The 13,421-nt window shown below is 41.2% G+C and overlaps 1 protein-coding gene across 3 annotated transcripts; it reads left to right on the top strand.

Annotated features, from left to right (window-relative positions):
• Nucleotides 1-881: 881 nt before the first annotated feature.
• Nucleotides 882-12,219, top strand: LOC135581587 (MLO-like protein 9). Of its 3 annotated transcripts, XM_065138508.1 has the most exons (16): nt 882-1,159; nt 1,613-1,684; nt 1,795-1,852; nt 2,026-2,264; nt 2,551-2,667; nt 2,764-2,824; nt 3,968-4,056; nt 4,269-4,343; nt 4,460-4,548; nt 4,939-4,988; nt 5,088-5,128; nt 5,209-5,382; nt 11,058-11,093; nt 11,183-11,250; nt 11,448-11,508; nt 11,709-12,219. In XM_065138508.1, exons 1-16 carry the CDS (start codon nt 1,028-1,030, stop codon nt 12,108-12,110), a joined length of 1,764 nt encoding a protein of 587 aa, XP_064994580.1. In that variant the 5' UTR covers nt 882-1,027; the 3' UTR covers nt 12,111-12,219. The 3 variants fall into 3 exon arrangements, with proteins under 3 accessions (XP_064994580.1, XP_018675687.2, XP_064994582.1); XM_018820142.2 differs by lacking the exon at nt 1,613-1,684 and having other exon boundaries at nt 1,795-1,842; nt 2,073-2,264; XM_065138510.1 differs by lacking the exon at nt 1,613-1,684.
• The last annotated feature ends 1,202 nt before the right edge of the window (nt 12,220-13,421 follow it).

Genomic DNA, 13,421 nt, shown 5'->3' with positions numbered 1-13,421 from the left:
AAGTTAATGGTAATGGATACATTCTAATCACAAAAACAAACATAATTAATCTTCTACATTAGATGCAGGACTAAATAATATGGAGTGTGACCTTTCGCTGATAACTTATTTCATTAAAAAAAAAAGATAGCAAGCTAACTTAAATAAAATTTCTATTATGTTTTATTCACCGACAAATATGAAGCTTCTTGGCTCACACACCATGGTAAAACAAATTAATGAATTCAATAACCCACTAATTTTATCTTAATCTAAACTCGGCTTCAATATTTATTTTTAAATCACATTTGAATAAATCAGTTATATATGAAGATAAAAAAAAGGTTTGATCCAAAGTTATATAATAATAAAAATATCAACAAATAGGATAATCCGAATCCGAATCCAATTACTTATTTAAGTAACTGAATTTTAATCCACATCCAAATCTATCTCGAATATTTTTTTTATTTGAAATCATTGCAAATCGGATCAAAGAGTAATCGAATCCGACCCGGTTATTCATACCATCGAGTCTCTCACGTGGGTTCTGACAGACCAGCCCCGCAGGCGGTGGGTCCAGGGAGGTCTCATGGACATGAGACAGTCTTTGGGAGGTCGGTCCCAAAAAAGACTGGGGTCCATTACGTACTCCTCACGCGCTCCGATAAAGCAACTCGGGTATCATTCTCGAACTCGTCAAAGCTATCGATGACATGTCACCGACGTCTCGGCGTTTCTTTGTCATCAGATACCACTGGCGCCCCCTCACAGGTCTGGCTATATCGGGTCCCACGGTTTTCCCCAATTAAAAACCAGATAGGAAGCGGCGAGGTTAGGGACGGGTAGAAAATGGTATCACTGGGGGTCTATTAATTTTAAGCCATTAAGAACGTTTCCTTACAAAAAACCCCTCCGGTCCGAAATGGTCTTCATCGTGACCCCCCGCTGCCGCATTTGGTCCTTCCTCCACTTCCCGACTCTGCTCCGTTCCCTGTTCCGGTAAAGATTAGGTCTGGATTCACCTCTTGTGGGTAAACTAGTGGCGATGATGGCGGCAAGTAGTGGTGGGAATGCGAGAGCGCTCGACCAGACGCCGACGTGGGCGGTGGCTTCGGTCTGTGCTGTTATCATTGTCATCTCCATTGTGCTGGAGAAGGGCCTGCATCGCCTAGGCGAGGTGACCCATTAGCGTGGCTGTTCACCCTCTTCTCTGTAAAACGCCTCTTGCTTTCGTTGATTTTTTTTTTTCCCTTACTTTTTTGCCTTTTAGATACGTTAGTGAAGGAAATATTTTTTGATTTGTTTATTTCTTCATAAGAAAAGGTTCGATTTTTCTCCCTTTTGATGTTCTTGAAGAGATAAATTTCCTTTTTTCTTCCTTTTTGATGTTCTCTTGTTGGTTTTTCTTCTCCCTCTTGTTTGGTTTAATCAAATCTTTGTTTCTTTTCATAACGTAAACTTGATTTCCATTTAACGCGAAGTGTAATGTTATTTCTCTTTTCTCGGGTTTTGTTCACAAACCGCGTGGATGAATACGCATTTCCCGAGTAGTTATTTTGGGAGTAGAGTAATCATGCTGCATCTTTAATTTCAGCTTCCTACTTTTTTGTTCCTTGTTCTGTTCTTTTAGCACCTTGGCTTGCTCACTGCGTCGAGAATTCTTGTTAGTAGTTCTCCACAGTTTGTGCCTGACCTGTGTTCGGTAGGTCCGCCTTTTTTACGTTGATCCTGGAGAGTAAGGATGATGTTGTCTGCTTCTGAGGCCGTGAAGTTTGGGAAATAATTTGTTTTTGACATGGTCTTGATTGACAGTGGTTCACTGCGAGGCGCAAGAAGGCTCTGTTTGAAGCTCTAGAGAAGGTGAAAGCTGGTAGGAATAATCTTTTTTCGAGTATATGAAACTTAAATGCCCAATTGATTTGTTTTTGAGAAGCATCACTCTTGTACTTGATCCTTCTTTTTCTCTGATTCCCATTTATATACTTCCCTCTCTATATTTGTGGTTTAAGTTATCCATCTCTATGATTTTGGTGATTTGTGCAGAGTTGATGATTCTTGGTTTCATTTCCTTACTGCTGACATTTGGACAGAACTACATTATCAAGATCTGCATACCTGAGAAAGCTGCAGATACCATGTTGCCATGCCGGCTCAAGCAGGAGGAAGTGGAAACAGAAGAGGATGAAGATCATCACCGAAGGCTTTTATTGGGTGCATACAGAGAAATGAGTTTGAAACATAGGATTTTAAAGGAGGATTCACCAGTATCTGGATGCTCTGAAGTAAGTCTGTAACTTTTACTTCTCTAAACTCGACTTGTGCATATTGTGATATTTGGAGATTAAGGATATTACTTGACTTATCTCAAACAGTGCACAATGTATCTTTCCTAGATAGATGCACTAAATATGTTGAGTTAAGCATTCATGTCCTCCTGAATTGTTAGTTTCTCTCTTGTTGAACTTGTTATGTTTATAATTCTTCTGTGAGTTGAGTCTTGCTTTTGCTGTCTGTCCAACATGGTTATTTAGCATAACACTCTTGCCACTACCTATAATTTCTTATCAGGGCAAGGTATCACTTATCTCGCTAAATGGTCTGCATCAGTTGCACGTGTTCATTTTTTTCTTGGCAGTCTTCCATGTAACATATAGTGCTCTAATAATGGCTCTGGGAAGGGCAAAGGTAAGCATAAGGAAACATCATACTCTTTTTATCTTGGATAAATTTCAATAGGTGCCCAAATCTTGAAGAAAAATACTATGAATCTCTTTCATGCAGATCCGAAGGTGGAAGGAATGGGAAAAGGAAACCTCATCTCTACATTATGAATTTTCCTACGGTAATTACATTCATAGTCCGTGCTATTTGACATTTTTGAGATGGAAATTGTGTTGCCATCTAATCACCTGAAGTCTTCTGAAGCCTCTCTATGTGTACAATTGCAGTACCTAGTCACTAGTGTGACAACAAACGAGGAATTATTTTCTTGTTGTCTTCTTATTCTGTTCCCAGACTTCTTATGATATAGTATTTTCATCACTCTGAAAAATTCTTACTAGCTCAGCTAGAACTGGCCTAATCTGAATTTTTCTGTTTATTCTAGCCAAATGAGCAACCCTGTCTGACCAACAGCCTGTGTCTTTTGATCTGAAATGAATTGAAATTGAAATAAGGTTGATTTGATTGATCTGTATGGATCTCCCAGTAAAGCATATTTTTGTCTTTTGATCTGTAGGAGGTAACCACTTTTTTAGTGTGAATGTACCATACACAGTGATAAGTGACAACTGAGAGATCCTCCATGAGAGGGGTTGAACTTTACCTTTGTTGATGATGACCTTGATGAATGGTGAATTTTAAAGTGGTTCCCTTTTCCAAACCCATCTATATCTATCTTAGGTTTTATCCTTCTTATCCCATCAGCCATGAATTCCTTTCCACATACTATCAGCCGAAATATGACAAAAGTCCTTATCTTCTAGTAGTCCTCCTATGGTAATTGCATAAGCCACTTGACTGGTACAAAGTATCACTCACAGTGTTGATGTACTTTGTTAGGACATTTCTGATATTGCTTCTACATTTTCCTAGCAAAGTAAATCAGCCATCATTTCCCTGGATGAATCTGTGTTTTCCATTTACAGCATTCAAGATATTCTTTTATTGCTCCACTCGAATGAACAAGCCCTTTCTTTCCATTTTAAAGGAGCAAGCTACATTAGCTCGTACTCAACTCACACGGGAAAGTATTCACTCTTTGCTCTGTGAATGAACACTACCATGTTTTTCAAAGGTCACTTCTGTTGCACTTTGCATGAAACATTCTTGAGCAGAGGCATGCTTGCTATTGCTATCCCACAACTCATGTTACGTGAGTAGGAGGAATTAAGATTTTGATATTCTATCTCTGTTGATGCTTCTTTTTCTCGAACAGTTAATGAGAATTTAATCAGGTTACTTTTACTGCATTCAACTGATGCAGATCCTTCAAGATTCAGATTTTCACGTGAGACATCTTTTGTGAGACGACATACAAGTTTTTGGAACAGAATACCAATTTCCCTTTACATCGTAAGAATGTCTTGCTTTACATAGTATTGAAATTCTTGTTGTTCATAATAACTATTTGTGCTTATCTATGGACCTGGCTTACTAATATGCAATGAATTAACGCAGAAGATTTCTTTTGACTTTCTTTTGATTGAAAACCACATCCTCTACATTTATACTGTTCACAATTTTACGCCTGGTTATGTTTGTCACTTGATGTCCAATTTATGCAGGTTAGTTTTTTCAGTCAATTTTTTCAATCTGTTAGGAGAACTGATTACTGGGCCATGCGACATGGCTTCATTACTGTGAGTTTTTTCCAGTAGAAATATGCAGAATACCTTTATATTAGTTCTTATTATGTTTGTTTCAGAACAAAAATATTATTTAGTGCTTACTTTGTTGGTAACTAACATTTTTACAGGTTCATCTATCTCCTGGTAGTAAGTTTAACTTCCAAAAATATATTAAAAGGTCATTGGAGGATGATTTCAAGGTTGTTGTAGGAATCAGGTACAGGAAAATATATTTGTAGTTCTCATGAAGCTGTGTGATTATTATCAGTTTCATTTTAACTAATACACCCTGATTTAGTGCTTTGAATATAGAGAGTAGTTATGCTTGCATTCTTATATTAATTGTTTTCTATTTTTCTGCTACGAGTGTTGAAAGAAACTATCTAACAACTAAATTAGACATGTGAATTTAAAATTGCATTAAAACCTGAAATTATGGGAATGGTACTTCACAAGATAAAGAAAGCAGCCATAAGATTTGTTCAAACTTATAACTTTTACCATCATGCCTTGTTCTGTATTAAAACTGTACATGCAGTATTCCACTAATAATCCTGGGTGGTTCTTCCCTGCCAATTTTAACATGCTCTTTTATATGGCTGGACAGTCCTGTTTTATGGGCTTCTGCAGTTCTCTTCTTGCTGCTCAATGTTAAGGGTGGGTGACTCATAATTTTACATAGAATACTGGTAGTTTATTGTTTTCAGATGTCTATGTATAATATTGATTTGGCTTAATAATCAACTTTATTTTCAGGGTGGCAGACATTATTCTGGATATCCATCATTCCCCTTATTGTAAGCATTTTATACATCTTCTGACCAGTGTATATCCATCTTGTTCTGTTAATACAAATATCAGATGATTATTTTTGCAGGTGATCTTGGCTGTTGGAACGAAGTTGCAAGCAATCATCACACAGATGGCTATTGAAATCAAAGAGAAGCATTCCGTGATCCAAGGAATTCCTCTGGTGCAGCTACGTAATGATCACTTTTGGTTTGGCCGTCCTCAGTTTGTCTTGTTTCTCATTCATTTTACATTATTTCAGGTAAAATTCCTTTTCTCCTCTGTATTAACTATTCCTTAAAAGAAAGTTACTGTTCCAATTGGATTACCTTAGAAAATATAAATGAGAGTGCACTTGTGATAATCTGAATAACTGCAAAGGATGCAGTCTAATATTTTGTGCATATGCCACATATGTTCACAATGTAGCTCAAAAGCCATGAGCGACAGTCTAATTAGCACTCAAAAGCCATGAGGTCTTCTAATATCCAAGTGGTTGGCAAAGAACAAATGAAGTTCTTGGTGAGATGTAATTATTATAACTTTATAGTATTGTTACGGATTTAGCTAGTTTTGCCTAAATCATGCGGCACCCTTGCGTGTCCGTCCGCAAAGGTCAGCCTCCCAGAAGCCTCTCATGATCCCTTAGGACCCACAAAAGAGAAAACGGGTTAGAGAAAACGTCTCACTCGGGATCCACAAGTAAACATTTCCGAAAACACTTCATAGACAATGCAAATTACAAACAAACTTTACAAGCTCTGAACAGTTGCACAACAAATGATCAAAATTGTCCACTACAGATCGAAAATCTCTCACAAGTGTTCACATGACACAACCTTTATTTACAAGCCTAAAGCGACCACTAAACCCAATTAAAATGGGACTATTAAGCCTTCGATCGTCCCTCTACATGTTGTGCAAAGCATGAACATATCAAGAGATACGGATATACATAAGCATTACATCCAATATCCTATTTCGAAGTTTGTCCATGACATTCTCCCCCACTTATTCTTTCAACGTCCTCGTCGAAGCCTTTACCGACACTACAACTCCTCGTCTTTGCTGAGTCTTCAATCTTCTGCTCCAGCTGCAATGCGCCTCTTAGCTCCCAACTGCTCTCCGCTGTTGTTTTTAAATAGTCGAACCTTTTGATCCGTCATGCTGCTTCAACTCGCCAATGACTTTGACTCTAGTGTGGGGTTGGTTGAGTTGTGTTGATCTTTGTTGGTTCCTATGGATCCTCCAGATGAAGAAAAAGATCATTCTTACTATGCACCAGTCTCTCAAATGCCTCATGCTGCTTGAACTGGGTGGATGCATGTTGAAGCTTTAACGAGTATCGCCTCACAAACTTCTGAAGTTTTGGGTCCTTCCTATATAAAATTTGCCCATTGACTCTTCTTTCACTTAGTTGTCACTTCTAAGTAGATTCACATCACTTCCGCTTTCGATTGGCATTTCGTTGGGAAATGATGCGGACAATCTACTCTTAGTAGCACTGATCATCGTTGGTGAGGATTTGACAACTATTGTCTTTTATTATCTTCGAAGGGTCTTTGAACCTATGCAGAGCTCCTCTGTTGGATAGATAAGACACTTGGGGTACTCGGTTTCACCCATTCTCTTAAGAGTTGAGAAGGCAAAGGTTACTTGACTTCGCCCGCCTCCTCGAGGTTGTACTCTATACATCGAGCTGGTTATTGGCCTTTGCTTGCTCTTTGCTGACACTTCTGAAGCACTTGAAGTGTTTGTACTCTTTGCGTTGAGTTAGTTACTGTGATTCACCTTCTCAATGCTATCGAACTTCTGGAATGCAAGAAGTTTTCACCCCAACTTAGAGTAACTCTCTAATAGATTTGGTCGCCTCTGGGATTATACCGTCTTCTCTATCAACCTGGCCGCCTACTCCACTAAGTAGCAAAGGTACAACATCGTGTATTGCTTGCTTCGTTCCTTGGTCGTGCACTCTTGCATGACCCGAAGTCCTTCACTTTCAGCTATCTTGATGAGAAGCTCGTCGACACCGGTCTTACGAAGTTCCTTGGCCTCTGCCCTTTAGCCTTGTCTCGCTACTTGGAGTTTGCCTTTGCATGCTCCACCTCCTCGGCCCCTTTCACGACTAAGCGCTCTCCGTCTATGAGAGCAAGGGATCAATGACTTTTACGGAAGTCTCACCTCTGCGGTACCATGGCGCTGCCATGCCCATGGCCCTACTATTCGTTACCTTGCATCTGCATTCATTTTCTTCACGATCAGTAGATATGTCTCTGTGGCACTCCTCTAAGTCTACCTCCATTCTAACTGATGCTTGATTTTTGGTAGCTAAGCCCCTTTGGACTCATCGTCGCTTCCTTGCCCCTTTCGATCCCCTGCTTCAACTCCCATGCATGGCCTCTACCATCACATTATAGGGTTTGCATCGATTCTGTTCTCCTTAGCTTCCTTGGTAGCAACATTCGCTTACTCGACCTTGTCCTCTGACTTGTCGGGCTCCCTTAAGCAATTATGGGCTCTGGAGCAGTCTAACTCTCCAATTGCTTCAATAATACCTCTGCATGATCAAATCCCTCCCATGGGACTCATTGGTACTTGCATTCGAACTTTTCCCTTGATGGAACATAGCCCCCATATGCTGATGACTAAGGCTTTCATCCGATTCAAAATTCGATGCACGCACGGAAGACCCGCCTCTGCGGTACCATGGCCTTCACTCCTTGAATCCATAGCCCTTCTTGTCGTCGTGTTGTTCACCGAAGTGGAGCTTCTAGGAGCTCCCGATCATACCTCCGTATGATCTAGTCCCTCACGGGACTAGTCGTGTGTATCACATTGCCACGAATTGTTCCATCACGATCCACTACACCATGTCACCTTCTGGTGACATCTTTATTGCATTCTGATCCTTGTGGGATGAACTCGAATTATGATCCCTCCATGTGTGGCCTCTGTCAATACATCGCAGGGTCTCTTTCACCTTCAATTTTGTTCGCTCCTTTGGCAATCGATCTTCATCCACCTGCTCTTGGGTCACACCTAGATGAAGCACCGCTCTAGGACAGTCCATCGCCTAGTAGTTCTCGAAGTCCATTGACTTCGCTGAAAGTGGTGCATCATTATATGGATCCTGGGCCTCTGCCCCTACCAGCGCAATCTCCGCTGCGCACCGCTTCCTTCATGGCAACTTGAATGGCAACACTGTGGCATATTCTTCAAAAGTACCCGCCTCCGCGTCCTCTTGCCCCGTGTCAAGGCCTTCTGAACCTAACTTCGCCTCCGTAAGTTGAGTCGCCTTAGTTCCTCCATTAAATGCTTCTCCGAGATAAGGTGCATGTGCCTAAAAACTCCCTTTGTCTTTGGCACCATGCAAGATGAGTCTGCTCCATCATAATGAAGGACCCATAGAACAACATGATCCTGCTCTTGCCTCTACAAGAGTTCATATCCTTAATCTCTGTCCATAGAAAGCACTGTGCCTCCGCTCCATGTTCCATCTTCTATGTTGGCTCCCTTCATGCGGCTTGGGTATTTCGCCAAGTTACACCCAAGTTGCTCCGCTCCTCATTTTTGCATTGAGTTGATGGCGGCCCTCGCGCTCACCATTCTACGGGTCAGCCCTCCCTTGAGTCCGATCTCCATATCAACTCCAAGTATGCCTTCATTTGTGTTGCTTTGGGTTGCTCCCCCGCTTGATCTCACAATGCATCCACTAACACATTCTCTCAAGCAAGATCATACGATGACTCCTCGTCACTTGCTCGGTCCATTGAGCTTTGTGGAGTTATTATTTGTTGAGGTACTCCTCCTCAACATGTGCGGTCTGTTGTACATGATTCTCCCTCTGGAGAGCCGGGACTTATCCCTCCTAGAATCTATCCCGTTGGAGCAACATCTCTCTTCGTTTCGGAGACCAGCATCCCCTTGGACTACTCTGATTTGATGAACAAACTACGCATTATTCTGCTTCCTACGGACGTATCCTTCACATGCTAAAGAGAGAGTTTCAATGCTCTATAGCGCCGAGTTTTGGTCACCTTGACATGGTCGCGAACATTCCATCGTCCGCATACAAGCCCATGCATGAGTATCGAATTCTTCGAGTTAGCAATTCCCCTCACCTCTGTGAGCTTTGCACAACTCTTTCGGTCGCTGAGCAACTCATTACACCTTGCATGATCTCATCTTTTATCAAGCACCTCGCTTGTCTTGAGCACCATCAAGTATAGTTGTCAACGTTGAGCCGTATCTCAAACTCAGCCATTCCAACCTTTGTGTGCTCCGCATTCTTCCAAGCTTGCTTGTTCTCGTGGTGCCTCTTGCGCGAAGGGTTGGCCATTCCTCTTAATGCCAATCTCAGATGCCTGCTCCTTCGAGCGACTCATTTTCCCTCCATCTTCATGCCCGTTTTCTCTCAAACAGTCGTACGTGTGCTAACTGCCCTCAACGCAGCCCCGCTAGGTCCCCCACATTTGCATGCCAAGTGTTTCTATGAGTGCTTGTCCGGCTTTGATACCATCTGTCACGGACTTAACTGGTTTTGCCTAAGTCGTGCGGCACCCTTGCGTGTCCGTCCGCAAAGGTCAACCTCCCCGAAGCCTCTCATGGTCCCTTAGGACCCATAAAAGAAAAAATGGGTTAGAGAAAACGTCTCACTCGGGATCCACAAGCAAACATTTTCGAAAACACTTCATAGACAATGCAATTTATAAACAGACTTTACAAGCTCTGAACAGTTGCACAATAAAGGGTCAAAATGGTTCACTATAAACCGAAAATCTCTCACAAGTGTCCACACGATACAACATTTATTTACAAGCCTAAAACGACCACCAAACCCAACTAAAATGGGACTATTAAGCCTTCGGTCGTCTCTCTATATGCTGTGCAAAGTATGAACATACCAAAAGACATGAACATACATAAGCATTACATCCAACATCCTGTTTAGAAGTTTGTCCGTGACAGCATGGTGGTCATTGTCTAATTTGACCATTTCATTAATTATAAATTACCAAACCATGTAAATCAGGCATCTCATTCGGTGCCTGTCTGGTATGGAACCAAATTGGTTTGCAAACCAGGGTTTAATTTTTCTCGTCTGCCACAGTAACATTGAGGTTGTCAGAAATTGGTCACAAATTAATAGAACTTGAAAAGACCAGTTTGATTAATTTCAGAGATTTTGGTCTTAAGGTAGACCAATTATATTAATAAGCATCATGAACTGAACTGTGCTCATGTATAGTCCAACTCATAAGGTGGATTGCTTATTTCGATATTCGAGTGCTGTAACCTGTCAGCAAAGCCTAATTGAAACATCAGAGTTTAGAATTATAGACTGGGTTGTGGTCATGTACAACAAGAAAGTAAAAGTTGACAGAAAAGGTTGATCTACAAGGTATGGTGTCAATCTACGAGGTTGATGAGGAAGATTAAAATGGTAATATTTACTTCACTGTTGGAAAATTCCAATTTTATGCCTCTTTAGGATGCTACCGATAATATGTGCAAGTTTCACATAATTATGTAGGATTTCATTATTGGAGGTGTCCATACAGAATTTAGCAATCCTTTTCTTGAATCTGCACAGACTCATACTTAGCTTGAACTCTGACTAAAGAACAATGTGATGAACTTGATCATATGAGATTGATGTGCATCTGATTCTGTAAGACGCTAGGCCATTCTGCATATCTGAGACATGCATGTTTTGTTGTTTACCTCTTGTTCTTGTAAGATGGTATGCATGTTAATACCCTACATTCTTGTTAAGTTTGAATTTTACTCTTCTTGTTTTGCGAATCCTCATGAAACTAATTCTAGTTAAAAGCTTCTCATGCTAGCTGGCCTTCTTGTACTATTAGCTTTATGCATTTTATTTCTGTCACCTTTTTACTAGACTAGAGTCTGAAGTGTTGCTTACTATCTTCACAGAATGCTTTCCAAATAATGTATTTTCTCTGGATATGGGTAAGCCTTTTCTCTCCTTTGTAGTTCTTTGTCTTTATTATTATATAGCATATTTCTTCAAACACGACTAGCAATGTGTCCTTGGACAGTACGAGTTTGGCCTGAATTCTTGCTTCCATGACAATTTAAAGCTCGTTATTGCCAGAGTATGCCTTGGGTATGTTATTTCTCTTCTTCCTTTTCTTAGATTGCGACAAGTCTGGTACGACCATGTCGCTATAACTTGATGATTATCATGATATTCTATATTCAAATGACAACAATGCTAAAGCCTATCCACAGTGTGACAATTCTGTGATGGTTTGGTTGTTTTGCGGATAATATCAACTTATAAATCTCTTGTTGTTTGTGCAGAATCGGAGTCCTATTTCTGTGTAGCTACATTACACTTCCTTTGTATGCTCTTGTGTCTCAAGTAAGGCACTCTGCTTATTCTTTTCCCTTTGTTTCTTTCAGATAATATGTGAATGAAGCAGAGATGGCAATAAAGTTTAGCTTCCTACTTGCGTCTGTAAAATGATATATGAATCTCAAGAAAAAGCATACTCATACAACAGTGATATTTTCTTAATGACATTATAGATTTATGTTCTTTTTTCATCATTTTCGTGTCAGATGGGGTCGCATATGAAGAAGTCGGTCTTCGACGGGCAGACATCCAAAGCTATCAAGAAGTGGCGGCAGGCCGTGAAGAAAAAGAGCACGAGCAGTTCGACAGGTACTCCATACAGGTCGCTGTCTGCCAGTCCGACGGGAGGCTCAAATCCTTCAACTCTGGACCCAATTCATCAGTTCAATTCTGCTGGGAGCATATCGCTAACTTTCTCTCGGAGGCGGCATTTCTCAGATATAGATGCCGAGGAGGCCGATGCTGAAGTGCCGCCATCAGCGCCAGCCGACAGCAGCACTTCCAGCGCAGCTCCCACTCACCTGCTGATAGGATCAACCGAGCAACGGTTGCATGAGGCGGAAGACGACACCGAAGACTTCTCATTTGTAAGGATTACGACTCCATGACGTCGCTTTGCAATTAGGCGTATTATGTTTGCTTAGAAACTCATTTTAGATGATCGAATGTACAAGTGTACGATCTCTTTCAAACGCAATTAGGCATATTATGTTTGTATGACTCGTTTTAGATCATCGCTGATAGAGCACAATTTGGATCACGTCAGCACCACGACCTTCGAGTACAATGTCACCCTCGCAAAGATCAGGACGACGCCGATCGAGTACGATGCCGCCCCGCAAAGATCGGGACGGCGTCGACCGAGTACAACGCCGCCCCATCGGATCGGGACAGCGTTGATCGAGTGTGATACCGCTGTTCGGTATCGGAGGCACAAAGGACATCCAATGTCCGCACGAGAAGTGAGTTCGTCGCTTAAAGGGTCAACGACCATAAATGTGTCAGGTACGGTTGGTCCCCTAGCGTAGGGTATAAAAACCCATCGTCGGGCCAACGCCAAGGGGAGATTTTCCTAGTTTTCACTCAGTTCTAACTAAATCTTCGGAGGGGTCGAGTCGGTAAATCTCCCTCCCGACCCCAACTTGTGTGCAAGGGCCAGACGATAAGAAAGGAGACGACTAATCAAGGGGGAGCCCCCGCATTCCGGAAGCAAGGTTCGAGCTCGATCTAACCGAACGATGACTTCCATTGCCCGAGTATCCACGGGGGCGATCTTGCATATCCGGAACAGGACCGAACCGTGCTGACTCCTCAGCCACGGTATAAAGGTTTACTAACAATTACATATACAAGTGTCCGATCTCCTCGAGACGCAATTAGGCATAATACTTTTGTACGATCTCCAAAATACTTTTGTACGATCATGTATTTTCTTTTTTGAAAATTTATAGGTAAAAACAAATGCTTTCCTGTTCTCGATTATATAAAATATTTAACTGAAAAATAAATAAAAATAGAAAATTACCCATTCAGATAACAACGTAAGATCTAACAAAAATAAAAAAACTATCGATTCAGATGAAAGCAAGATGTAACGAAGATCCTATCAAGAGAATGTCTCATATCTCTTGGCTTCTTCATCTGATTTGAATGTTCGATTAGATTTGGTCGGTAATGGAATCGGAATTTTAGACCTTTTCAAGTCCAACTCAAAAATCAACGAAGAATACGATTCCCTTTATGCAACAATGTTTGAAAACCTTTCGTCGATAGAGCCCACAGTCGTGTATCAAAAATATCTGCAGATGATTGTGGCCAAGGAAACAAAAGCAAAAAAAGGCATGTGAAAGATCGGAAAGCGGGGGAGGCGGCTGCTATCTCCATATGGGCCTACAAACCATTACCGCTATCACCTTCGC

This window comes from Musa acuminata, chromosome BXJ3-2 (assembly GCF_036884655.1).
Source record: "Musa acuminata AAA Group cultivar baxijiao chromosome BXJ3-2, Cavendish_Baxijiao_AAA, whole genome shotgun sequence".
In the NCBI taxonomy this organism is placed as follows: Eukaryota; Viridiplantae; Streptophyta; class Magnoliopsida; order Zingiberales; family Musaceae; genus Musa; species Musa acuminata.
The sequence above is the reverse complement of the archived record's forward strand: the minus strand, read 5'-3'. Positions and strand labels throughout refer to the sequence as shown.